General features: G+C 43.7%; 3 protein-coding genes across 11 annotated transcripts in view; 1 reads left to right on the top strand and 2 right to left on the bottom strand.

The window, feature by feature from the left end:
* LOC309664620 (specifically androgen-regulated gene protein) overlaps positions 1 to 9,455 on the bottom strand; it is a 33,563-nt gene extending 24,108 nt beyond the window's left edge. The window contains exon 1 of the mRNA XM_082470156.1: positions 8,938 to 9,455. Within this exon, the coding sequence (XP_082326282.1) occupies positions 8,938 to 9,369 (432 nt within the window). The 5' untranslated portion in view covers positions 9,370 to 9,455. The remainder of the gene's footprint in view (positions 1 to 8,937) is intronic.
* FCAMR (Fc alpha and mu receptor) overlaps positions 1 to 27,390 on the bottom strand; it is a 263,932-nt gene that overhangs the window by 93,652 nt on the left and 142,890 nt on the right. The gene's annotated exons all lie outside the window — the stretch shown is intronic.
* Positions 10,447 to 27,390, top strand: part of PFKFB2 (6-phosphofructo-2-kinase/fructose-2,6-biphosphatase 2) — a 24,245-nt gene continuing 7,301 nt past the window's right edge. Inside the window, exons 1-15 of one of the 9 annotated variants that reach the window (XM_082470644.1) lie at positions 10,447 to 10,576; positions 10,982 to 11,076; positions 12,281 to 12,388; positions 18,446 to 18,571; positions 19,088 to 19,184; positions 19,612 to 19,678; positions 19,811 to 19,885; positions 20,253 to 20,309; positions 21,207 to 21,331; positions 23,173 to 23,380; positions 24,007 to 24,153; positions 24,914 to 25,018; positions 25,778 to 25,907; positions 26,679 to 26,741; positions 27,001 to 27,065. In XM_082470644.1, the coding sequence (XP_082326770.1) occupies positions 12,301 to 12,388; positions 18,446 to 18,571; positions 19,088 to 19,184; positions 19,612 to 19,678; positions 19,811 to 19,885; positions 20,253 to 20,309; positions 21,207 to 21,331; positions 23,173 to 23,380; positions 24,007 to 24,153; positions 24,914 to 25,018; positions 25,778 to 25,907; positions 26,679 to 26,741; positions 27,001 to 27,065 (1,353 nt within the window). In that variant the 5' untranslated portion in view covers positions 10,447 to 10,576; positions 10,982 to 11,076; positions 12,281 to 12,300. Of the gene's footprint in view, positions 10,577 to 10,981; positions 11,187 to 11,211; positions 11,235 to 11,389; positions 11,939 to 12,280; positions 12,389 to 16,647; positions 16,731 to 16,769; positions 17,001 to 18,445; positions 18,572 to 19,087; positions 19,185 to 19,611; positions 19,679 to 19,810; positions 19,886 to 20,252; positions 20,310 to 21,206; positions 21,332 to 23,172; positions 23,381 to 24,006; positions 24,154 to 24,913; positions 25,019 to 25,777; positions 25,908 to 26,678; positions 26,742 to 27,000; positions 27,066 to 27,390 lie in introns of those variants that run through there. The other 8 variants (XM_082470643.1, XM_082470647.1, XM_082470646.1 and 5 more) reach the window with 8 other exon arrangements.

Below are 27,390 nucleotides of genomic sequence, written 5' to 3'. Positions count from 1 at the left end.
AATTATTGAAGCCCTACTTTGTAGCCTCCACCTTATTACTAAATAAGAGTGTAAGCCATTCCTTTCCAAACACTAACTGGATGGTAAGAGCAGAAAAAGAGAGAAAAAAAAAAAAAAAAAAAAGAAAGAAAACCACATGCTTTTTTTTTTTCCTAGGGAAGAAGTTCTTTTTGTAATTATTCATTTCATAACTAGCATTTGAAACAAAATTTTCAAGATGTCATGGGCCTAATGACTTGTAGCTCTATTTTTCACTATGCAGGAGGTTACATCACAATACTTGACCTTAATATCAAAGCATCCCTTTCTATTCGTGTTAGGTTTTTAAGGTAAATTTTACTTTGTAATATTCACCCCTTACTGGTCTGAGTTCTTTCCTTCAGAGCCTCAGAGAATAAATGTACTTCAGAGCCTCGGAGAATAAATGTACTTCATCGTTTACACAACACTTTCCCAGATTTGAAGTTAGCCGTCACATCAATCTGAGACCCCTTTTCTCTTCTACAGGTAATTGTCTACAGTTCCTTCAGATATCCCATTACAGCTGTCAAACCTTAGATTTTCATCATGTTTTACAAGTAAAACCCTCATCCAAACCAATGCAATGTGACTAAAGCAGGATACATTAATACTACTGCTTCCTTTTTTCTAGATCTTTTAACTATTAAAATGCAACTATTTCTGCAACCGAAGTCATATCACCCTGTTGGGATCAGAATAATAGTTAAGTACTATTGCTATTTCTTCGTCGATTCAACTATAAAGCCAGGTTTTACTCATGCTGGACTCACATAATGTGTTGTGTTAGAACTTAAGGGCAGGACTTCACATTTATGAGTATTCAATCTTAGAATTTTTCAGCCTGTTGGGATTTTTGAATTGTCATCTATTGTTATCTGTAACTTTAATAACTGTCTTTAAATAGTGGATGAAGACGGACTGCATGAGGCCAAGGATAAAGGACTGACATAAGCCATCAGAGGTCTCTGGAAGTTGACACTGATTCGTTTATATAACTGTGGTCATAGTTGTGGTTCTCAAATTTTTATTATCATCAAAATCATTTGGAGGGCTTGATAAACAGATTGTTGGTCTCATTTATTTCTGACTTCTGAGAATTTACATTTCTAAAAAGTTCCCAGGCAATGTGATGCACACACTTTGAGAAGCATTGCCTTATGGGTAGTTAATTGTTCAACAAACTACCACCACATACCCCAGGAGACTCGTTACAAACCTTTTAATACGACGTTTGGCTTGACTTATTCTAAGGTTGGATTTATGTTGACCCCCAAAGATACATTTTTGTCCTGATGCACAAATTGATCAGATTGCATTATGGTTCCACTTCCATAATTTTTATGCTTTCATTGAGAAGGAAAGGGTAAGTAGTTCAGTTTAGATAGAGAGCCGAAACTCTGGCCAATTCTAACTCCAGTGCTGTTTCAAATAAATGTTTAAATGTTGATATTATCAAAGATTAAATAAATTCTCCCAGAGAGATGTTGCAGTTTCCAAACAGATCTAAGTTCACACAGACCTCAGTCTATTATAAATGAAAGGGAACATTCAGCCTTTCCACTCTGACACTTTGTCAGCAACAGACATTGAATTACAACTTTCAGGAGCTGATTGCATACCAGAAAGTTTGGAGTCAAAGATGGGAAATTTCAAATGCCCTCTGGTGTTAAAAAGAAAAAACATTTTACTTTCTCTTATCCAAGTGGTTAAGACTCCACCTACAGAGTGAGATTTGGCAGATATTGGTACATAAGTCAAAGCAGTGATGATAAATATGTAACTTGACTGTAGCAGCTGTTCACTGGCCCTCTGCCCTCCCCAAAATATGCTCAGACAACAATATTTTCACTTCATTTATTCCTTCAAAACAAGTCAATTCATACAATATTTATGTATTTAAAATTATACACATCATAAAATCAGTGCATCTTAATGACAATGGCAAAATCACATAAGAGTTGTACAAAATGAAAGTAGACATCTCCCAAGTAGCAGCAGTGCGTTAACTTCGAAAAAATGCTGGCAAATAGACAAAATATTTTTAAAACAAGAAAGCACTGTCCATCTTCATTAAGAAAAAATATTTTCTTATGCCAAGTGAAACAGTACTTTGTTCTGTTTGTCCTTCCCTATACTTTTCAAGTCATATTTTAAAGCTCTAAATTTGACAGATTTATGGGTTTCTTCTTGCTTCAAGAATTTCAACCTCTACTGCATTAATACAGGAAATATAGGACTATTGTCATTCTCTATTCCTTTTGACAAACTACATGTACTTATTCTGTATTTTATACTTAATACTTTTTTAAAGGAAAAAAAGTTACTCTTTGCTAAGGAAATTATATTTCCTGTAAACAGCTTATGTGATGAATGGCACCAAGGTGAGCTGGAAAACTGACAAGAATTAGGTGCCCTGGTCCTTTTAAGTAACTTACAGGCTACAACTAACTACATATCCTATACCAGTATAGAGTCACGCTCATGTAATCTTAGTAGGAATTGTAAACCTTTCTTAGGTTAACCTGTTTGCCTACAACATAACTAAATCATATCTTCACTATCCCTAAACTCTTAGACATAGATTTGTATTTTTAAAAACAAGTATAAAAAAGCATTATAGCAAAATCCTTGTAGTCATGGTTTTATACTGTACTGACAAGCCTTTCCATTACGGTCTTGCTACATTCTATGCCAAGAAATGGGGGAGGAGGGTTAAGGTGACACAAAGGCATAAGGCATTGCTTGAAAAATTTTCTGAAAAGCATTAATTCAAGACTAGGAATGCATTCGAGGATCTCTTCTGTTTATGTGGCACTTTATCTTCTTGCCCCTTTCTCCCTTTACTCTGAAACAGCACGGCAGGGTTACCAATCTCCTCTAAATTCTATCAACCAAGACCTAAAGCAGCACCCCACAATTCAATATCAATGTAATAATTTCTTCAAAGTCAAATACGCAAAGCACTGTAAACAAAATGCCAGCTAATTTCTGGAGAAGGAAAAAAAAAAAAACCAAACCCTTTTCCACAATTAGGGAAGTTTTATAATCCTTTTAAGTTGGATGAAATGTGCTGAAATACCATAACTCTTAGTAAGAAAACATCTTTAGTTAATAAACTAGTTTATTCAAATCAAGTGTTTCACTTTAGACTTAATGATGTTGCTTACACATGATGCTTTTAAGGCCTTTGACTCAAAAATCAGCTCAAAATCGTAAGTTTGCTTAGAAACAAATGAAGGGTTTTAAGAATCTAATCTTTTCAAAGTTGTAGTAGTCATCTTTGTGCTACAAGGACAAATTTGAATACTGTATTGAACAATGAATAAAGAACAATCACATTATAGAAATAAGTAACACTTTGAATGCTAGGGCACAGAGCATGCTCCTAATAGTTACTGAAATGGAGTTCTACTGTTACCAAAACACCAGAATGTTGTACCATTGGATACACTATTCACTGATGGTAATTGCTGATTAAGAAGAACTGATAGTTGGCAGTTCCAGAATTATATTTTAATGTCTTTGACAAGGTTCCCGGAGAGGGCTAACATGTAAACTTTTATTTCATATTTTTAAAGTGCTGTAAATAATAACAAATGTGTGTTCTCAATACATGAAAGCACATAAAAAACTTAATAAATGAAAGTTTAGGAAGGCCACCTGACACATAAAGAAAAAAAAAATCACTCTGCTGCTAACCTTCTACACTCCCTATTCAATTTTTTCAAAAAAGACATAGAAAACTATGTTCAGTTAGGGCAACTTGCAACATTCATGTTTTAATGCCTACATAAGATAGAAAGAATAAGCTAGACATGCAAGTTAGGCGCATTTACGGGCATGTATAGATAAATAACATGTTAATTCATTCCTGATTATGATTTTGCTGGAACTTGAACTTCATGGAATAATCAAGTGGTATGACTATATTAGTTTTTGCCAACAGGGTCAAGCTGACCAGCCCCCAAACCTTTCAAGGGTATCACTTGACTGTGCCCATTATCCATTCATGGGAAACAATTAAGAAATCAACCATGAACCACTAACAGAAGATGTACCATACTGATGTCTTCACATGGCTATCACATCACAAAATTCCCAGAGATATTAATTTTAACTTCTGAAATCACTCTGTCTATCTAGAAGTACATTCATTGCCCTACATCTAATCTTTAAATCCAAAGAAGAGTAAGAAAAAGAAGAATAAGGGAAAGGAGGAGTGGGGGATGGGAAAGCACAATCTTCATTCATTCTGCTACCAATGTAAACTATCCTCGTTTTAATTAAAAAAAAAAAAAATCTTGTATGGCAGTGAAAAACTGAATGAATAGGAAGAGGGGTTTCACTCTGCTCAAGAGCAAATTTAAGAAAAAGTTTCTTTTAATCTTGTTGCAAGATTTCAAAATTCTCAAGATTAGAATTTACAGACATTAATAAACTAATTTCAAGAGTATAAGAAGTGCAATTAAAAAAATCTAAGTTTTGTGAGGCTTACAAGCTTGAGTTCAGAGTTAGCACAAGATTAGGTTTTTAAATCCTCAATAATTAAATGATCTGCAAATAGTGCTTCATCTTGAATTTCCCATGATCAGAACATTACTTAAAAGTCCTAGTGCTGAATTTCAGCAGCTGATTAATTTAAAAAGTCATTACTGAGAGCGATCTATCAGTGTCCAACTGAAGAATGCACAACCTAATTAACAGGTAAAACAGAATAAACTAAGAGTCCCTGAATAAATATTTGACTTGTTATAAAAGCATAAGCTTAAATATGCAAACAAAACCACTTAAAATAACAGGTTTCATTTTATAAAATATCAGGTTCTATTTCTTTCCATTTGTTAAATTGGAAATTTGTTAAATTAAAATCAAATGCATTGACTGAAAAATTATATATATATATATCACTTTGCTGTATACCTGAAACTAACACAACATTGTAAATCAACTATACTTCAATAAAAAATTTTTAAAAAATCAAATGTATTGATAGATAAAGGATACTCAATTTTAAAGCAACAGAAATTTATGCTGGGAAACATCAATATATGCCTGACATTATAAATTACTCAATAAATATCTGTTGCATGAATAGACTTCTCTAAAATTCCAGTAAGTAAGTATCAAGTTTGGCCCTTGAAATACTTAAGAAAGGAAGGCAAGGTTTATGAATAATGATGCATAAAGCTCAATTTGATGGGTGCTACCCAGTGGTATACTCTTAACCTACAGCTTTAAATTTAATATTTTCTGGGGGAAATAAGATACAAAATCCTTTTAGACCTGATGACAGACAGGTACAAAGAGATTTTCAATCATATTCATTTGTACACATTATGATTGCCAAACATTAAGTTTCACAAACTCACAAGTGCTATTTTTAAGGCTTAGTTAAATAGAAAATTAAACACTTTTAAGTTACAGTGACCACAATAACTTATAATGCCTAAAAGACCTATTCACACAAAAGGTACTCAAGAAATGTCATCTAATGATTTCAAGCATATTTTGTAAATTGTTCCTTAAAGGTACATTTCTCCTAAATTGTTTAAATATTCCTTAATTTTATATGGCTATCTCTACCAAGTGAAAGTTCTAAAAGTAAATCTCAATTTTGAAACATTTGCCAAGAAGATATGCTAAACTATGTATGTGCTTTAAAGTATACCATTGGGTTTCTTTTTTGGTCACGCCACGTGGCTTGTGGGACCTTAGTTCCCCAACCAAGGATTGAACTCGCGCCCTTGGCAATGAAAGCACGGAGTCCTAACCACTGGAACGCCAGGGAATTCCCATACCATTGGTTTTCTAAGTGAGATACTTAATCAAAAATGAGACCAAGATAATAAAACTTTACAACATTAGGCCTCTTCACATTATGTAAGATAATACATAACAAATTATAATTTAGCATCCCTGATCGTCAGAAGAATTAAGAAAAGAGGTAGAAAACTTTTATCTGGAAGATCTCATAGTGAAGCTAAGTTTTAGAGGGTGTGCCTTGTGGATTAGCCCACCAAGCAAATGGCTACACATCTAATATCAGTAAGAAGCAGAATTCTGAGAAGGATGAATAAGGCAAAGATTTAAAAACTGTCATATTTTGTAAGTGAAACAAATTCATTCAATATTATTATCCCGATTACTTTAAAACTCTGCAAAAGTCAAGGTAAAAGATGGTGGATAAAAGTGCTAATTTTCAGAGACATGAAATCATTTAAAAGAGCATTAGTGGTGGGATAAGGCTAGCATGAAAACAAATTCTGTTTAGGTAGCCAAAGATCTCATAAAAACCAAACCAAAGCACGTTATAATTTTAGGTGAAAAGTTTTTTTAGGAGTCGGAGGAAGTGCTCTTAACAAAAAGCTGAGGAAATCAAATCCCTCCAGGCAAATCTTTAGGTAGAAAGGCAAAAATAGAGCATTCAAATTTCAAGGAACTTCAATTAAAAAAAATATCCTGTTTAATTTTAAAGTTTTATCCAATGCGACAAGATGAATAATCATGAGTTGCATTAAAACATGAGGCCAACGGTCTTTTAAAGCTTCAGTAATCTGCTCAGGCACCTCCTCCCTCACACATTCTACTTTTATAACACTAGAAATCCTTAACTGGGCACTATCAGTTCTTGTTGTTAGGTAACATTCTCAAGGAGTAGACTCAACCCTGTAAGAATTGCTTGTTATGTACTTATAACTGGTGAAGTACACATCTATAAAGTCTACCAAGTTGCAATATAAAATCAGTTTTGACAGTTCTGAGTATCTTCATTTGAGGAATCAATTCATAATTTAGAAACTATTACTTCAATTTTTAAAAGGACTCAATTACCGGAGACACTGTGGTTTATGTCCGCTGGCCTCACCTGAGGCCTTTCCCATTACCCAAAATATGAAGTTGTTTTCTTCTACAAGTTAATGCTGCTGGATGCTAGTTTATAATGCTAAAACTCAATCTTCAGGTTAGTGTCAGTAGGTAGCAAGGACCACCTATTCTGTCACCCCAGCAGAGAGAGGGCACGTATCACCACTGTAGACACACATCTGTAAACTTGCACGCTAATTTTAATCTTAACAAGGAATTCAGTGTCTTAGTGGCTTTAGGTTAAAAGGATGGTTCAAGCATTGTATCCTTTTGTTCTTTAGGGTTACGAATAGCTTATTGGAAAACCCAGAACCTTCTGGATCTGTGAGGTAGTAGGCTTCAATCCTCATTATGCATGGATCACACTTCTCCGAAGTTGGTATGGCCTGTCTCCTTGGCATGGTCCCTTGCTTCTGTGTGCCCCGTTAATCCCTTCTGACATACCATGCATCTCAGGGTGAAGCGGTTTACATCAGTAAATTGTCTCTTGCTTCTAGCTTCATCTGCTAATTCCAGTGCTTGCACAAGAACAATATCATCATTAGAGGAGAAAATGGTCAGAGGAGGGCTGTCTGGGTCGGGGAAGACACGCTGAAGCGGATCATAGTGGATGCCATCATAAATAAGCAGGACCCTTTTGGTATATCCTGCATCTTCCCCAAAACGATCAATTCGTACTGTCTGTGTATCCACCACACATATTTCGCATTGATAAAACTTAGACAAAATGGATATCTCAATAGCTCCACCCCAAGTATCACCCCTTTTGATCCAGTTACAGTACTCTTGATTTGTCTTTCCCAGTATTGCCTTGCTATAGAAGTCTGGATCACTTGCTACAATTTGTGCTATGAGGTGTCTCATCTCAGGGGCACAAGCTGGATTCAAGACTCCGCCTTCAACAACATAGTACACACTGGTAAAGAGGCAAGAGTTGTCTGCTGGGACCACCGCTCTGGTAAGCACAGGCAAAGTTTCCCTGATGTAACTAGGAGCACCATGTTTTGTAAATGCAGGTGACATTTTGGGCCTGGTTTGGTCTTCTTCAACAATCAGCATGTCTCCTGTCAAAAATAAAACAAATCCAGAACTGCAGAGAAAGTATAGATGAAATTGGGTGTTCACTAACCAAGGCTGTAAATTACAAACAGAAGGAGTTAAAGTATAAGCTGGGGTTACTAGGGAGAATACAGCTTTGCAAACATGTGACCAGTAACACTTTCTGTTCACTGGATCTTCATAAAGACGCAAATGGAACAAAGAGAAAAACACTTTAGGTTGCACCTCATTTAGTAAAGGGGCCTGAATTTTACACCTTTATACTTGCTTAAAAAGATACATTTCAAGAACAAAATTTTCTTAAGCTTGCTGTCTGCAGTTTAAAAACACTTCCAAAAGGTGTTTGTCACAGACTCGGCCACTAGGGGGTTCTCTCCTTATGAAACTTACATACTTAACCCTGTTCAGTGTTTACAGGATCCTTGATACAACAACGGAAAGCTTTTAATTACCATTATTGCTGTTCAAGTTTTAATACTGGACAGAAATAACTGCTGTTGTCTAGAACTTGAAAGGGCCTTTACTGGGTGTGTCAGAGCAAACTCTAAAATGAATACAACTGTCAAAGTAAGTATATATGAAGTTGATTGCAAAAATGAACCAGGAAAGCAAAAAAGTATCCTACATCCTTCAGACCTGCTGTCTTCTTTCAGTGATATAGGGGAAAAGAGCCATCAGGACAGAGAAAATAGGTCCCATTTTTAAAATACTTTTGCGGACGCAGAGGGAAACAAAATGAATGAGACGTTTTCAAGAGAGATCAGAAAGCGGATTGAGGAAAGGGGACTCCAAGCCTTTAGGCTTCTCACAGAGGCTGGGCCCTCCCTGCTAGACACTTGCCCTGGCCTCCGTCAGAGTTCTCTGTTCTTTAATCTTTCCTATCCTGTTCCTCCAAGCTCCCAGCTGACCCACACCACCTCGCCCTGTTTGTTCTCCCTTATGCCCCTCTCCGACCTCTCAGGACTAGCCTTGGCCTAGCCTCGATTCCCTTACCTGACTGAATGGGCAAATCCCCCAGAATGGTATCCCCGTTGCTGAGGTCCAGGCACTCGGGCGGGTATCCGACGAGGATTCGCTGACAGCCGGGGGCGATCCCGGTGACGGCGGCAATTTGGTCCTGGAGTTCCTGCGTCCGGGTCCGGCTGGACAACCCCTGCAAAACATGGGTGCCATCCTTGGCCTTGCAGCGGAGCCGCCACATCGTGTCGGTCCGGCCGCCCACAGGCCAGACACCCGTGGGGCCAGCTTTGGTCCCGGCAGCAGGTTGGCAGACGCTGCCGGAGTAAGAAGCCGGCGGGTGGACTCCAAAATAGCCACCCTTTGCCGGTCCAAACATCGCGAGATGTCGCTGGTTGTTACAGTTCTCGCGGTACTCTGCGGCTTCTGTTTTAGCACACTCTTAAAGTGATAACTGATTCTCACCATCTCCCCCTTCAGGAGGCAAAGGATGAAGATTTATCCGTATTCCTAATGTACGACTGGTCTTGCTACCTGTAGAGCGAGTGAGGTACCCTCCGCGTCGGAAGCATATATGCTTAAGGGAAGAGAGTGGCGGAAGGAGTTCCTGAATCGAATACAGTGGAATGTAACCTTGCAATTAGGTCGGAAATTATTAAATTGGGGCTTCCAAACTACACCGGGAGAAACAGAATCATAGTTCGGAATGCAAACGAATGCCAAGAATGGTCTGTGACTCAAATGACCAGTTAAAGACAAATACTCGTGGCTAGACTCATGGCTGCAGCAAACATTGACTCATTGAGGTTAAGGGGGCCGGCAGACTGGCCTTTCCACCTCCATGAGACTGTAACTTGAAAACGTCCATTTGCCACATCAGAAAACGCAATATGAGGTCAGCATCTGGTCTGAGGGCAATTGCTACATTCAGGAGGTGGTGGCAGTATAAGGAGGAGGAATGAAGAAGGCCAACACGTGTCATCCAGATTCCAGTTCAGGACCTAGGTATACAAATACCAAGACGACTCCATTCCTGCCTTCAAAATGGCAAATTACGTAATCGCGAGAGAGGGTGGGGTGTAAAGGACACATAACCACTGAATTTCATATAAACGTGATAATGCTAGATTATGTGACCCTTTTCAACCCTGTATCCCTAAACAAAGGACTGTGCCTCGCAAATATGTGCTCAGTAAATACTTGCTGAATGGATAAAACGGAGCTGTATAGGCACAGAGAGGGCAACTGTGACATACTGGAGTTGTAAAAAGCTTCAAAGAGCAGGTACTATTTGAGCTGTTTTGAAGGATGAATTTAATCCCCAGGTGAAAGAGGAATAAAAGCATCTCTGAATTTACCTCTCTTCCAAGAAATATGTACTCGTACTTTTTTTATCCTGGATCCAGAGCAGCAAAGCCTACCCTGCGTAGAGGGGGTTTATCACCACAATCAAGCATCAAATGGGCCTGGGGGCAACTGTGAAAAGTTCACTTGAAATGTGCAAACTCACCTCCACTGTAAAAATCTGCCTCTGCATAAGTTATATGGAAACTATACATCTTTTCAAAACTTTCATGACCCAGTTTTTTCCTGGAGCAATTTTCCTCTTTTGTTCTTCAAGATGGCCATAACAGATGTTACAGCGTGGGCAGTAAGCGGGAGAATAAATAAGGTGGTAAGTCCACTGGAGTATGTGCATGGGTCCAGGGAAGCCCCTGGTTCAGCGACGAGAGTAGTGTCTGACCTAAGGGAATATGCAAACACCCTAAGATGTAATCAGCTTAAGTACTTTGGTAGTTTACTCTAGCAAAGCCTCTTCTATAGCTTACGTTCCAGTTCATGGATCTAAAGAGGTCCCGCTGGGATTCAGGGAGGAGAGCGTTAATCTCCGCGAAATTTTTTTCCGTCACCAGAAAGTCGCACCCTTTCAAGACGTCTACTAGGTCACTCTCGCGAGAGTATGAAAAAAGTCGTGCTTTTTATTAACCCCGCCCCCAGCCCTATTAGTTGCCAAGCAACGATGTAACCAACCTCCACAGTGCTGGGAAACTTGCGAGCTTGTGATCTTTCTCCTTCACAGTTCCAACCTTCTTCAGGAGCTAGCGACAGCGATTCCGACTTGAGCCCCGCCCCCTGGAGCCTGCGGGCGCTCGATTGGTGGACGATTCTCTCCAGGTGAGGGCCAACGCGGGAGTGGGCGGAGCCAGGCAGGGGCACGTGATTCGCCGGAGACTGGTGTGCCGGACCCCGGCCACCGTGTCGGCTCCTGGCTGTCGCGTTACCGGGTAGGTGCTGGGGCCACAGCCCGGAGGGATCTTAGGAGGGATCCTAGGGTGAGCGACGGCTGTACAGCACCTTGAAGGGGTTAGGCGGGCGAGAGAAGGGGGGCTGCGTGCACCCTGATGAGGTGCGGGAAGATGAAGCCTAGCTGTTTCGGGGAAGTGCGGGTCCCCGGGCATCAACCGGAGTGCGGACGTTTAGGGGCCCAGAGCCGCAGCTGGCGTGTGAGTTAGAGGATTTGTGTGGTCAGTGGAATAACAGTGCAAGGTCCTTGAAGCGGTAGGACTTTCCTTCCTCACGAGTCCCTTGTCTGGGTTTGCGCAGTGAACTCGGGGCTCTCCCACCCCCGTTCGAGTCAGGACTTACCCCTTATTCTGCAAGTGACCTTGGAGAAGTTATTTACCACCTCTTTGCTCCCCAGTGTTTCTTCCGTAGACTGCTTCCTAGGAGATAGATGGAGAGAGGGTGCGGACAAGGGCTTGAGAGTAAGAACACCAGAGGAGAAATAGTGACGTGCTAGGGCTGTCCCCGGGTCCAGCTACAGTTTTTCCTTCAGGGAACATGTATGAGATTTTCCCACTTATTTTTTTTTTTTCAGAACTGAATTCTACCATTGGACTGCAATTACTTTATGATAGTGAACTTGATCTATTCGCAACCCATCCCACCCCCAGCTGCTGCCACTACTCTCCCCAGATTCTTAAATTGGAATCTGAGGTCAGGAAGGAACTTGGATAAGCCACTTAGTTTGATAAATGTCAGTTTTTCAATCTGTAAAATGGGGAGAAGTAATAATGGTAGCAAAATCTGTTTTATTATGGGATTATTGGAAGGATTGAAGAAGATAATGCATGTGAATGTAAACTCCTAAGTCAGCATTATAGATCAGGGTTCTGGTGCAACTCTTCACAGATAAGGAAACAGAGGGCTAGGGACATTCATGACTTATCCTAGGGCATGTAGCTATTAACTGGGAGAAGGAGGGCTGGACTTGACCCTTGGCCCAGGGTTTTTCACTTATACCTCACTGATCCTCTTTTGAGTGTTTTGAGGGATATTTCCTTCCTTCCCTTCCTTACATCCCCTTTGTCCCTTCCAGACGTCCCCTGAAGAGCTGCCATGTCTGGGAATTCTGCCCCTTCCTCAGAACAGAACAACAACAACTATGAAACCAAAACAAATCTCCGAATGTCAGAGAAGAAATGTTGTGAGTGTTGGGAAAGAGGAGGGGCTGCTGTCTCCCAGGATTTTATCTTGAGAATATTGTTGTAATTCTAGACTTTGCTATTTGGTGGGAGTGAGAAATAGTTCTTCGACATGGGAATTTAAAACAAAGTCAACCGGGGGAATTTCCTTTCTGAAACAAGTAGACTCAGTGAAATGTCTGTCCTTGGGGCTAGACTGCTGGTGTAGCCCAGCATTTTCTTCCTGCTTTCTTTAACTGAATCTCTATCTCCCCAACTCTGGGGGAATCTGCACAGTTGATTGATGCTGAAAGTTAGAGCCAGTATTATTGTACATGCAGTGAGTAAGGCTGAGTGGCAGGGTGCAGGAATTCCTTGGGGTTGCTACTGTTAAGTTTCCCTTTATCTCTTGGGCTAAGTTTTGTGAGGGTGCTGCTCACAGCAGAAATTGCAGGTAGGAACCAGTAGCTTATTTCTACAGGCCTAAGGGGAATCGGCCCTGATATTTCACTTCTCGCCATGTCTTGGGCACCTTACTTTCTCACAGGTTTAGTCTTTACACTCTGCAAACTATTTTCCCTGCAGGTTCATTGCTCTGGGGATGGGTTTCACAGGAGCATTTCCATGCCCGTCTTTTAGACAGAGACAGCAGGTGGGTTTGCAGAGAGATGAACTGTTCTTTCCTGTCCCCATGCATCTGCATGCCTAAGCATCCTTATAGACTGCAAGACTGCAGAGCCCAGGCCAAAAGGTCCTGAGCAGTTGGTCCCTAGATGTTTTGGGGAACCTCTAGGAAAGCTAACTCTTGTTAGCTTCCAGGTTCCTCTGGAACCCTATCAGTCAGTTCTTCTCACTTCAGTCGTTATATATATCAGCAGGTGGAAACAGCCAACCAGCATGAGACCTGGAATCATCTCATGTTTCAAGCTTTCCCCAGAGTCTCAACCTTGATGTCATGCCCTTGTCAGTCTCATGGTTAATGATGATCATCTCTTTTCACCTAGCACTGATGAGGCTTGTTGGGGTTTGGGCTGCAGCAGAGGCAGGTTGTTTGGGTGTGATACTGGGGTTGGTGCACCTCTATGATTAGGGTCTTCTTTCTCTGCCAGGGCAGGAAGCCAGGTACTGAGGGCAAACACCCTGTGGAAGATAACTAGTATAGCATGACGTTTGAGTGCAGCCTCTGAAGTCAGACTGCCTGGGTTCAAATCTTGGTTTTACTACTTCATAACTGTGTGCTTTTTTTTTTTTTTTAAAGGAAAAGCAATTTCCCTACAATTCCAATTTGCTATAGGGTTGTTTTTTTAAAAAATTTATTTGTTTATTTTATTTTTATTTTTGGCTGTGTTGGGTCTTCGTTTCTGTGTGAGGGCTTTCTCTAGTTGCGGCGAGCGGGGGCCACTCTTCATCGCCGTGCACGGGCCTCTCACTATCGCGGCCTCTCTTGTTGCGGAGCACAGGCTCCAGACGCGCAGGCTCAGTAGTTGTGGCTCACGGGCCCAGTTGCTCCGTGGTATGTGGGATCTTCCCAGACCAGGGCTCGAACCCGTGTCCCCTGCATTGGCAGGCAGATTCTCAACCACTGCGCCACCAGGGAAGCCTAACTGTGTGCTTTTAACCAAGTTGCTTTTCCGCCCCATGCCCCAGTTTACTTTTTGATAAAATGGGGTTACTAATAGTATCTTTCCCCAGAGTGATGTGAGAATTGAATGAGTAAATACAGGACAGCTCCTAGAAGGGTACTGGGCATGTGGCTAAACTGTGTTATTTTTCACTGGTGACTCTATTTGCATGTTGTGTTTGTTCCTGAAACATTATATATAGATTGAATTATAGTCTAAATGCTGTGCTGGGAGCTCACTTTTTAAAAGAGCCCTGTGAAGAATTATATTTTCAGTAAAAAAATGTTTTCTCCTCTTGTTTGACAATATGGTAACCCAGATTTGGGTGTATGGAATGCACACTTTAAAGAGAGGTGCCCTCGTGCTACTAGGACACTTGAGCCCAACAAGAGCAGAGAGCAGGTGGTGGTGTTTGGGGGTCAGGGGGAGTTGATAACTGTGGGAGTCTCTGACCCTGCACAATGCTCAGTGTCAGTCCTTCTAGTTCTGCTTTCTTCTCCATGGGACTCTCCTACCTGCCTTCCTAACTTTTTTTGCATTTTTTTTTTTTGCCTCGAGGACTTTTGATTAGTCAAAGAAGCAGTAATCCCAGGTCTCTTTCCTTCCTCTAGACTCTAATTCCTGATCTCTCCTTTCCAAGTTCTATCCTCTTCTCCCCCACTGGAGGTGTCTGGGTTATCCTGAAGCCACCGTCATTCATTTACCCCCCTCTCTTCTCCTTTCGTGGTTGGACTGTGAGACTGTGACAGTCTATGAGAGTATGTGTTAGTTTATTTCCCTTCTCTCTGTTATTTGCCTGTATCTTGGAACAGGCTTCTTGGGCTGCTTAGTGTTCACACCCAGCAGTGGCTTTATTACTAGCTTACCCGTTATCCCATTGCTGTTAATTATACCTGTTGTTGGCTGACTTTGACTCTGGGAAGTGCCTGAGCTCAAGGGCTGAAGAATGTCTTTAGGGAACCAGAACCTCAAAAGGAGCAGTACTGGAATTTCAGCTGCTCCAGGGATGGGGGAGAAGGGGAGGTGGTGCTGGCTGAGGTGCCCTTAAGGTGCTCGGACAACTGGTTTCAGGGCTCAGTGAAAGCAGGAATTAGGGGTAGCAGGGAAGGTCTACATGCTTTTCCTTCTTTGTTTCTTTTATTCTTTGATATTTTGAATAGGTCTGGAACAGACAAGTCCCTGTATGAACCTTCTCCTAATTATAAAAGCAATACGTGTTCATGAAAAATTCACATAATACAGAAAGAAAGTAAAAAGCAAGAAAATCTCACCATTTCTCCTGTCCCTGTTATGTTTGATTCTTTCCAAAATCTTATTCTGGTGTATCCTATTAATGGAAATAGGTCCACACTGTACATATTTTGTTCTACCATTCCCCTCCCACACACTTTTTTTAAACTATATTCTGGACATTTTTTTCATGTCGATAAGTTCAAATTTACTTCATTCTGCATGGTATTGCCTTGTGTGGATATGCCAGCCTCTCCCTGATGGACATTTACATTGTTTCCAATTTTCCACCATCACAAACAATGCTGTAGTGAGCATCCTTGCATATACACCTTTCCCTGTTTGTGCCAGCAGCTTTCCCTACAGAAATAACAGGAGGAAAGATAGACACCTTTGAAACATTGATCAGCATCCCTCAAAAGTTCTATATTGTTAGCTGTTTTTAATATTTCAAAGCACGTGATAGAAATTGGGCATTAAACTATAGCTTCGACGGTTAACTAAAACATTAACTTTCTTAGCGTTTGGCTGCAGAACTTCGATGTGTTATGCTTATCAGTCAAACGGCAGGACATAATTGGCAGTTTTATGACTTCTGATGAATAAAAAGAAGATACTGCTAATGAAGCACACTTTAAAGGGTAGCATATTTCAAAATATTGGGGCTGTTTAGAACAAAAAGTGGAAGATGACTTGGTCATGAGAAAGCCGGGAACCATTGGCCTTCTAGACCACCCTTCAGGTTTAGATTAGAGAGCAGAGTTATGCTGGCCACATGGCTCCCTTTTGTCAGGTGCTGACAAGAGCTGGTTACTAGGACTGATTGGGCAGTCATGAAACCAGGAGTCTGGGCAGAGCCCTGACCTTGACTTTCTATTGAGGGACTGTGGGCCAAGCTCTTCCCTTTTCTGGACTTGAGGTTTTCTGTCCACAGAAGGGAAGTTATCACACCTTCGTTGCCTCGAAGTGTGTTCATGAAGGGAAGATAAGTTTAAGATTGAGAAAGTGAGTTCAGCCTTGTGTAAAGAAGGTAGAAGAGAATTTCAGGATTGAAACAGCTTTCCATTATTTGTCAAGGGGTAAGTTACATTGTCTCCAAAATTAATCAGCATAAAGTGTCTACTGTTCAAATTAAGGTGGGGATGGCTTTGTTTTTTAACAGGCAGAACAGAATGTACCTAGTTTTGCCCATGTGGCAATTTGAGATAGGAAGTGTGGTTTAGTTTTGTCCTGAGCAGCGCTGGTTGCAGCAGGTGTGTGTGGGTGTGTTGTGGGCAGAGGTGGGAGGTATGGTGCTGGGGGCCACCGTGGGGAGCCCTTGGTGGCCTGTGTTTTCTTTTGTTCTTAGAACTCTCTGTCCAGTTTGGTAAACATGGAGCAGCTGGTTCCCTGGTCAGCCTCAGAGCCTCTCCCAAGTATCAGTTCATTTTCAGCTTCAGGGAGGATAACAGGACCTTTGGGAGAAGTGCCTAATGGGCTGGAAGGTGTGGACCAAGCAGTACTAGAAGTGCAGGTAATGAGCCAAGCCATGGTGATTGAGAAGAGTGCAGTGCTGGGCTGGAGAAAGTGGAGACTCAGGAGGATTTCACTCCTGAAACCTGAGGCAGCTGATCTGTCTCTTAGGGGTCAGAGATCAGGCAGTAACATCAGCCGAGGCTGCAGCGTGGCGTTTGCTTGTCTTTGTGCTCCCTGTTTGGACAGAGATGAAAATCACTTCTGTTGCTCATTGCCTACCTTGGACGGTCTCCTGCTCAGGCCCAGGAATTTTCCATGTGCATAGTAGGTAAAGGACTAAAAGCCAACCCCTCTGACCCCAAGTCTGGGCATCCACCCCTCCTTCACCACCAGGGCGCTGTTTGGCTTCTGGGTACTTCTTGCCAAACACCCCTAGGAAACTCTCTTCCTTCCGAGGTCTGTTCTCTACCCACACCCCTCTGCCCACTTCTCCACTGAGATCTTCTTACATTCCCTTCTCAAAAAATAAAGGATGACGTTCCCATCCAAGTACCCCAGTTTTGCTGAATTGTTTCTTAGCCTGACAGGGTCACCTTGTCCCAGGGAAGAGGAGCAACACCTACTTGTGGGGCACCTTCTGGAAAGCAGTGCTGGGAAGACGAAGGCGAAAGTGGTTCTTTCCCATCTGCACACAGGGCCTCCCTCCTTTCCCATCTGAGCCCTCCCGGATGACCTCATTGTGGGTCTTGGCCCCAGGAACGTGGCTGGCAGCTTGCAGGGCACTCTCCCACCCCTCCGCCGTGGCAGGATGCACAGGAAGGAGCCAGCCCCTGTGAGCAAGCTGATGAGGAATCAGAGGCTCTTTTTATGGAGAAAAGCTACCGAGGAAGCACAAGATCAGGATTCTAGGGCCAGCCCTTCCCATGACTCATTGTGTGTCCTTAGGCAAGTCACCTGGCCTCTGAGCATCTAGTTTGCCCCCAGCTGCCCAGTGAGACCTGTCTCTGTAAATGAGCATTCCTGAAATCAATTGTTTTCTAAAAAAGGGCGGACCAATGGCTATTCCTGCTTTTTAAACTGTCTTGCTTTTACTTGGGCCTTTGAGGCAGGCTGGCTGTGATGCCCTTGTGGGCCAGCTTTACCACGAAGCTTCCTGAGGTCTAGTCAGAACCTGTGTCAGGTAGGCGTTGACACCGTCTAAGTGGTTTAGAAGTTCTGGCTTAAACTAGTGGCCTGAGCACAAAGGCCAAAACAGGTTATGGCCAGGCTCTTTTTTCGGTGCACAAACTCTTGCCTGTGGCTCTGAAGGGATAGATGGGATCCTCAGGATAGAAACTCTGTTGGATCTGTTATAGGAGCTGGCTCAGTGCTGCACTGGTAGAATCTCCAGGCCCGAGACTTTCCTTCATGGCTGTATCACTCCCGTGTCACTAGATACTCTCATGCTAAGGAAGATGCTATGGTTACTGTCTTTCTAACCCTGGCCACTTTTTTTTCCTCTTTCCATCTTGTGCACCTCTGTGAAGACCTTGGACAAGTGGGAAAGACATGTCTTAGTTTGGGTACTTTCTGGAAGTCTACATGACCCTTTGACTGTCTTTTAGGAGGGTGTACCCGGTATCTCCTTGGTTTGCCTTTCCAGTCCTCCTGGACCCTGGCCTCATTGAGGTGTATGAGGATCAAACCAGATTCTGAGCATGAAGTCCCAGCCCCGTGCACAAACCTTACTTGACCCGTCTTTATTTAGTTTTGTTCTGTTCCATTTCCCTCTAGCGTGGGCATCCTACATGACCAACTCCCCAACCCTCATTGTTATGATTGGCTTACCAGCCCGGGGCAAAACCTACGTGTCCAAGAAACTCACACGCTACCTCAACTGGATTGGGGTGCCCACCAAAGGTAGGTGCAAACATGCATTCCTTGGGAAAGGAAGTGATCAGTTCCTGGGCCTCACAGGCCTCTGGGAGACTTATTTTCCCTGGCATTAAGGTTACAAGGTGCTCCTGGCAGCGATGGTGGTTGCTTCCTGGTTTACTGGATTTATTCCCTGTCCATACACTTGTTCCTCCTGGCCTGGCTGAATTGGCCTAGTTTGGGGGCAATGCCTTTGATAGGAGTATTAAGAATTAAATGAGTATAGAGCTTTACATTTCCAAAGCCCTTACATCTACATTATCTAACAGTATCCATGTGGAATAGCCAAAATGGCTGAGGAAATTGAAAGTCAGACAGTTTAAGACTTGTCCAAATTCTAGTAAGTCAGAACTTGAACTTAACCTGATTCTTAATCTGGTGTTGTTTCTAACATACCATGGTGCTTTTTTCATCCCCTTGGCCACTCTGACATTAGACCAAGAAGTCCCCTTTGGGACATCGTATTGTTTCACTGCTGAAGGGTATGGGTGTCTTCTGCAGTGTTTAATCTTGGGGTGTATCGGCGTCAAGCAGTCAAGTCCTATAAGTCCTATGACTTCTTCCGGCATGACAACGAGGAGGCCATGAAGATACGCAAGTGAGTCTTCTAGGCCTGACTGCCAGGCCAGCTCTTTCTTGGCTGTCATGAGACTGGATGTGATGGGGCTTGGTTTCCCTTTCAGTAAATATCTTGTGGGGATTTTAAGTGGAAGTTATCTGCTGGGCAGCTCACCGTGGGCTTGGGTGGGTAGAACAGGGCTCGGAAAGTTGCGTGTGTGCTTGTAGGCTAAGCCTCCAGAGGGGTAAGACACGTGCATGGGACAGGGGAAGAGGAAAGATATAGGATGGTAGAAAAATCTCAATGGGCAAGTTGAAAGGTCTAATTAGGGAAAATTTTTGATCAGTGGGGAAACTGAACAGGAAGGGGCGTGATCCCTGTGGCACCCCTGCTGTTCATGTCTCTGGCTGTGCCCGAGCTTGGCCCCGGCCCAGTCCTCTGGCTGATTCCTCTGTTCTCTTGGCAGACAGTGTGCTCTGGTGGCGCTGGAGGATGTGAAGGCGTATCTCACGGAGGACAGTGGGCAGATTGCGGTAAGCCTCACCTGCCTCCTCCCCCGTCTCCCCCCTTTCAGCAGCCTGGCTGCACCGCCCCACCTTGGGTCCGCCTTGGTGGGATTTCATTTCTCGGTCCCCGTTCATCTGTCTTGTGGGCTCTCTTCCCAGGTGTTTGATGCTACCAATACCACTCGAGAGAGGAGGGCCTTGATTTTGAACTTTGCCGAGGAGAATTCCTTCAAGGTAGAATCTGCCTCCAAGCTGGAGGAGGAGGGGTGAGTGGAGGTGGGGAGTTAGGAGGGACACGCAGATCTGTTTGACTCTGGTGGGTGAGGACAGGATTGGACATCTGATTCTCTCCTCTTGGTGAGTCACCGCCAGTCCTTGAGTGTTTTCTTTCAGGTCCTTTCTTAGCTCCTTAGCCTGTATGTATGAGGCCCTGGGGATGTGGTAAGAGCTATTTTTAAATGAAGAGGCCTTGAAGGCCACTTTCATGAAAGAAAATCCCAGGGGATGTGGTGGCTCTGGTGGAGCAGATATGAGCGTGTGCTCTTAATTAACAGCCTGGCCATTACTGACTCATTGATCACTGCCTTCTCTCCCTGGCCAGGTGTTCTTTGTGGAATCCGTCTGCGATGATCCCGATGTCATTGCTGCCAACATCCTGGTGGGTGACATCCCCTCACACCACCACCTCTTTATGCCTTGTGTGTGTGTTGGTGGAGGTGGGGTGGGGAGTCAACCCGCTAATGAAAGAGAGAAATAGACATGTTTAACAACACAGGGTGATCTTTTCGATCTGCCAGAACACCGTTTTGTACTTCCACACTCTTCCCTTGGGAAAGGAAGGAGGCTTTGAGGAAGAAAGTAAGAATTAGCTGTTGAACAGAGACCAAACTTAAACTGTAGGAGCCCTGGCCCTGTGTTCTGGGTATTAGCTAGATGTTGAGACCTAGATATGTTCTTAGAATAGATCAGACCCTTCATTATCTGTGAGGGCCACCTTATAGGAAGGTCATCTGCCCACCACTTGTCTAATATTGAGGTCAGCATTCTATGCACTGAGCACCTCGTGCTGTGTGTGGTCACAGCTTATGCCCGTGCCCATCTGATGGCTGTGCTGGGCTGTGCCGAGTGGATATGCATGCACTGTGTCATGGAGGTGCTCTCCCAGCAGTGTGGGAACTTGCTGAAGAGGTGTCTGGTCTGAGTCAGCTGTGTATCAGATCAAGCACCCTATTCTCATTGCCCTTGGGGAGAAATTGAATCCCATTCTGTTTTCCCAGGAAGGTACATAAAAGGATTGGCGCCCAAGAACTGCTTCAGCTGCGTGACTGCCTCTGTCCTTCAGCCAAGGGCAGGCACATGACTCCCCAGTTGTCTTTCCCTTCTTGGTTGCCAGGGTCACAGGACAGGGAGGGGTTGCTCAGTGAATGGGGATTGCCAATGCTCCAGTGAAAGGCCACTTCTATGGCCTTCCTTTTCTTTATTTAGCAGTGGCTGTTGGCAGGAGGGCTGTTAAGGGCAGACCTCTGACTAGGCCCTGCTCTCCCTGTGATTCCAGGAGGTAAAGGTGTCGAGCCCTGACTACCCTGAAAGGAACAGGGAGAATGTGATGGAGGACTTCCTAAAGAGAATTGAGTGCTACAAAGTCACCTATCAACCCCTTGACCCAGACAACTATGACAAGTAAGGTTTAAGGCCAAGGTTTGAAGGGCCTGAGGCAGGGGTCTCATTTGAGAAAAGAGCCTTTCTCCCCTCATCCCTAGACTTCCCTCTGACAATCCAGACCTCTGTTTACATCATTCCAGGGAAACGAGGTATGGATTTGTGGCCTCTAGGCAGATTGAATCTTATACCTGAACACTGGAGTGGTTTTTATCCTGAGTTCTTCTGGTCTATCCTCTAGAGCATGATTTCTCAACCTTAGCATGATTGACATTTTGAACTGGATAGTTCTGTGCTGTGGGGCTGTCTTGTGTTCTGTAGCTGTCTTTAGCAGCATCCCTGACCTGTGCCCACTAGATACCAGTAGCACTCCCAAGCTGTGACAACCAAAAAGGTTTCCAGACTTTGCCAAATGTCCCCTGGGGAGCAAAATCACCCCCTGTTGAGAACCACTGCTCTAGATCAGTAGTTTTGAATTAGGGTGTTGTAGGACACCCCTTAGAGGTGTGTCATCAGTTTTTGATCAATTTTTAAAGTTTATTGTGTGTGTATATAGGTATATATATATATATATATACATGTATAAAAATATATAGTAATACATATGAATATATGTGCATATATTCCATATGTAAAATAACAATATGTAAATTTATTTTGCATAAAACAATATATTGTACATGTGTATGCATATATAAATATATATATTTAAGTGGTTTTTTAGATATTACTTACTATGGCAGTGCCTATCAGCAGTGTGGCATAGAACACAGGTTAACTTGATGTGTGTGAACGAAAAGAGCCGTAGCAAGATGCCAAGACCATGTTGAAGAATGACATGTGCACAGGGAGACCTGTGAGAAGGTGGCCTTTGAAAAAGCATGCAGTCAGTACAGCTCTAGTCAGATAAGAATACAGCCCTGAAGCCAAGCAAATGGCAAGAGAGTGTGCATAGCCACTGTTAAATTGCTTCAGTGGTCTGCTTCATCTTTCGAGTCTTTCAGTTCCTTCAAGTATGTTGCCCACAATGTTAGTGTTTGGACGTGTTTTTTAATACAGAAGTTGAAAACCACTGCCCTAGATATGGCATAATAGTATATTCTTCATTTAGCCCAAAGTCCTACATAGAAAAATATTGTAGAAGAATGTGTGTGTGTGTGTGTGTGTGTGTGTGTGTGTGTGTGTGTGTGTGTGTGTGTGTGTGTATATAAATGTTACCTCTGGTGGTAAGGTTATGGGTAATTTTTATTTACATCATTCTTTCTTAAAAAAATTTTTTTTGGAATAAACACTTACTATTTTTATAGTGAGAACAATTCCATGATGGCCACAAAGCAAACAGTCTATGTGAGTGCCTTTGAGAGAAACTTGATTTATGTAGATGGGGGGGAAACGCACAGAGATCTCTGTCTATGGTTCTGCACCCCCCTCCTCGCCCCTCCCCGCTGGCCGATGCCATACTCTGACTCCGTCTTGACTGCCTCAGGTGGACGCTGTGCTTCTCAACAAACTTCAGGGTTAGCAAAATCTTCAGGTCATCTAGTCTAGCCCCTGAGGGGAAGCCTGAATTCTGTTTATCTAACTTAGCTACAGTGCCTGGCACAGTGTAGGCACTGAGGAAATGGTACTGCCTGACGAGAAGTTCAGGAAAGTTTACTGCGTCTTGGTTCTGAGGAGCGCTCCATCTCTTTCCATTTGGTTCCTTACATCTGGGTCGGGGTGTGGCAGGAGAGGCAGAAGAGCTGCTGGGAGCCTGCAAGTAACTACACAGATCCTTTCCCCTCCTGTTATCCTCAGATTTTCATACCCAGGGGATTTTTTTTTTTTTTTTTTTTTTTTTTTTTTTTCCTGCTCTGTTCCAGGGATCTTTCTTTCATCAAGGTGATAAACGTGGGCCAGCGATTTCTAGTGAACAAAGTCCAGGACTACATCCAGAGCAAGATCGTCTACTACCTCATGAATATCCACGTCCATCCTCGCACCATTTACCTTTGCCGGCACGGAGAGAGCGAGTTCAATCTCTTGGGGAAGATTGGGGGTGACTCAGGCCTCTCGGTGCGGGGAAAACAGGTGAGTAGTTAGCCAGCAGGCTGGATTTCCCAGGCTTAGAGTTAGAAGGGCATGGTGGATGTCATCTCTTTGATCCCCTTACTTCTTACTGAATCCTATTGGGGTTTAGGCTGTGGTTTCAGATAGTCAAACAAGTAAAGAGACGTTTTCTTGTTCACTGATTCTAGCTCTGCATTGAAGGGTGCGTAACTTGGAACCATTTCTGCTGTGATCATTCAGCCATCACATATTTATTGGGCTCAACTTGTATGCTCAGCATGGTACAGGGTGCTGTGGTTAAAGTTCATTTCCTCTTGGGTTTATTATAACTATGTAGCACCTTTCAGAGTTTGACTGGGGTCATGCACATTGTCCTTTTTAGGCTGAGTTAACGGTCCTCTGTGTGTGTGTGTGTGTGTGTGTGTGTGTGTGTGTGTCTGTGTGTGTCTATGTGTGTCTGTGTCTGTATTTCCTTTCTTTCTTTCTTTTTTTTTGGCTGTGCCACGCGCGGCTTGCAGGATCTTAGTTCCCCTGACCAGGGATCGAACCCGCGTCCCCTGCAGTGGAGGTGTGGAGGCCTAACCACTGATCAACAGGGAATTCCCTGTGTGTGTGTTTTCTTTTAAAATTTTTATTTCACACCCCAGTTTGCCCAGGCTCTAAGGAAGTTTCTGGAGGAACAGGAGATAGCAGACCTCAAAGTGTGGACAAGTCAGTTGAAGAGGACTATCCAGACCGCTGAATCTCTGGGGGTGACCTATGAGCAGTGGAAGATTCTGAATGAGATCGATGCTGTGAGTAGGAAGCTCTGATGGCTAAAAAGCCAGTAAGGGTCTCCTATTCAGGCAGGAACTCTCAGAAGTCACCATGTGGGCCGTTCATCTAGAAAACTAGAACCACCAAGTAGAGACTTTGAGGAAGCTGAATCTATGGCCAGTTTAGGGAATAAGTGGGAACAATGCACCCCCAATCAGGGCTTCCTGCCTGCTTGACACACCTGTGCCAATGATGGGACCTGAACCAATTTTTGACCTAGCCCCTGGCACCTGGAGAGAGTGAAGCTCCATTTGGATCCTTCATATATTTTCCTCCTAGGAAAAAGAGATAGCTGACAACTCACTTCTTTAATTTCTGCTTAGGCCACCTGGTCAGCTATTCTGGAAAAGTCCTTTCCAATTTGTTCTTGGCTTTCTGTGTCCTTGAACGCAAAAGTAGGCATTTCTTTTTCTTTCCTTCCTCTGTACCCTTTTATGCCTTCTACAAGAATTCCCTAGTGCCTTCAGTTTCCCCTCCTTCCCTGCTTCCTGTTCCTTTTATCCTGCTGACTTTTCTTGACCTCTAAGTTCCCCACAGCAGTAGGAGAAAGCGGCAGCTTAAGCTAGAGAGGCGGCCCCCTCTCCCAGTGGCCCTCACCCTGCTAGTCGGTCAGTTGCAGTGCATGAAGGGAGCCAGCCCAGTGCCTGGCACGAATAACTAATATTCTTCACGGCCGCCTTTTCATTTGGGGGGCTGTGTGGGTCCAGTTCGCCTCTTCCAGCCGTGTGGCTCCTGCAGGGTGTGTGCGAGGAGATGACTTATGCGGAGATAAAGGAGCAGTACCCAGACGAGTTTGCGCTTCGAGATGAAGAGAAATATCTGTATCGATATCCTGGAGGGGAGGTGAGATTTCCCTCACGAGGGGTGACTGCCCCACCCTTTGCTAGGGGCTTAGCTTTAATTTTGGGGAAGGACTGAATGTGAGTTTGGGGACTGAGAAAGGGTACTTAAGGCATCATTTAGTTTCTCTTTCTACCTTTGGGGCCTGCTGTGTTTAATTCAGCTCTGGCAGTCGGCAGTCCGATGCCTCGTTGATTTGTTAAGATCTCCAGAGAAAGGGTAACAAGATAGCCTCTGTTGCTGAGTATATTTTAGAATCAGCATGGTCTTTTTTAACTTCTTTTTTTTTCATTCCACCCCCACCCAAGCAGGTATAGGCCCCAAGTAAATATATGGGATAGGAATGATTTTCCTCTCATCTGCGGTGTTTAAGGCTGCTTGCTGGTCCAAGTGGCTTCATAGTCTAGGGGTGTGAGGCAAAGGTAAATAAAACAAAACAACAGGGGTCTAGGAAATCCCTAGGAGCCTTTGTTGCCTTACGCTCTTGCCTATTCTGTCGAGAGAAAAACAACCCCACAGGCTGCATTCAGATTTTCTCTTCTTGACCTGCAATTTTCTCGGTCTGAACATTGCTCTTGAAAAGTCTGAATATTCTCAAGAGATAGCAGGGCTGCGGGTGGTTAGCAGGCGACACGAAGGCGCCAAACCTCCAGGAGGAAAGCCAGCTGGGGAGAAAGGAGAAGCGGCCTCTTAACTCTGGACCCAGCCACCGACTTGGCTGCCAGCTTGCGCCTCCTACCAGCCCGCCCCACTTCCCCACAGTCGTACCAGGACCTGGTGCAGCGGCTGGAGCCTGTCATCATGGAGCTGGAGCGTCAGGGCAACGTCCTCGTCATCTCCCACCAGGCTGTCATGCGCTGCCTCCTGGCCTACTTCTTGGACAAGGGTGCAGGTGCCATTGGAGGGAAGGGCCGGGGACACATCCACAGGGAGGGGGCTGGACTTGGGGTGGCACCAGGATCCCTGGCAACGAGACCTCCCCCTCTTCCACTCAAATCAGAGTACATTCTTCAGGCAGCAGTGTGGGGCTCCCAGCAGCCACTGGGCCAACTACTTGCTGAATTTACTCTGCTGGTGCAAAAACCCCCAGTGGACAGCAGCTGCTGCTTTAGCTCTTGGTCCTGCCTGGCTAAAGGGGCAGCACTGTGCTAACACTCCTGGCAGCATTAGAAAAGTGGTTGAACGTTCCCGGCTTGTTACTTGGGCTACTAGGAGGGTGTTGATCTTAGAAGCGTCTTCATCCTTTGGATTCAGGGTAGACGGTTTCTGGGGAGAGCAATAAGGAAGTGCTGCTGTCTTCTCTGATACTCCCCTCCCTTCCCTTCCTGGTCTACCTGAGCTGCTGGGAAGCCTGCAGGTTGACCTTGGGTGTACCCACGATGCCCCAAGTCTTCCCTTCTGTGGGACCCTGGCTGCGGCACTTACTCTTGTTTTGCCTGCAGGGAAGGATCTAAAGTGGGCTTTTTTCCTTTCTTAGCCACTAAGTAGCTTGGGTGTCTTCCTTGGAGGCTATGTTGATAATTGTCTGTGGGGTTAGAGGAGGAGATGTCTAACTCCAGGTCAGGGTAAAGAAAACTCAGGAGCGCCTTAGATGCTCTCTTCCACTAACTTGACCTTGCTTCATAATACTGAGACTTCCTCTACCTGGTCTTTCTGCTTTCAGATGAGCTACCGTACCTGAGGTGCCCTCTCCATACCATCTTCAAACTTACTCCTGTGGCCTACGGTAACTATGAGCCTAGGAGCTGGGCAGGAGGTGGGGATAGAGGAAGGTCAGGATTTTTGAATTTTCTCTGAAGTTTGCCTAGAAGTTCGACTTCCTCACCTGTATATACCAGGGAAGTTCCATCAGTGCCTTCCATTTTTAAAGGGATGTATGTATGTATTTGGGAATATATATGTTCTTTTATTACCATACTGAAACTAAGGAATTTTTCTTTGAGCTTTTTTCCTGAAGCCCTCTCCACTTTCCTCTGTTTTCTCAGGGTGCAAAGTGGAAACGATTAAACTTAACGTGGAGGCTGTGAACACTCACCGTGACAAGCCAACTGTAAGTATTTCCCCACGGATGACATGCTGGTTCCCCATCACTTCGAGTCTTTGAACCTTTGACACCGAGAGACTGGGTTTCTTTTATGTACAAAAGGAAAACCGATCCAGAACTCATGTCCCATGTAGTTTGCTTACTTCCAAAAAGAAGAGATGTTGGAATTACTATTTTTTAAAATCAGTATCTCTTTCCTGAGTCTTAACCTTGCAGATTGGCTCTTGGAAATCCAATGAACTATGGAAAGTGTTTGGCAGAAGTGAAATGCAAATGTTCCCCCCAGAAAGCACTCCCTTTAGAAAGCAGGATCCAGAGGTGCCTGTAAGCT

Source organism: Balaenoptera physalus, assembly GCF_965194825.1.
Source record: "Balaenoptera physalus genome assembly, chromosome: 1".
Lineage (NCBI taxonomy): Eukaryota > Metazoa > Chordata > Mammalia > Artiodactyla > Balaenopteridae > Balaenoptera > Balaenoptera physalus.
Note: the sequence above shows the minus strand (reverse complement) of the source record. Positions and strands in the feature narration are given on the sequence as shown.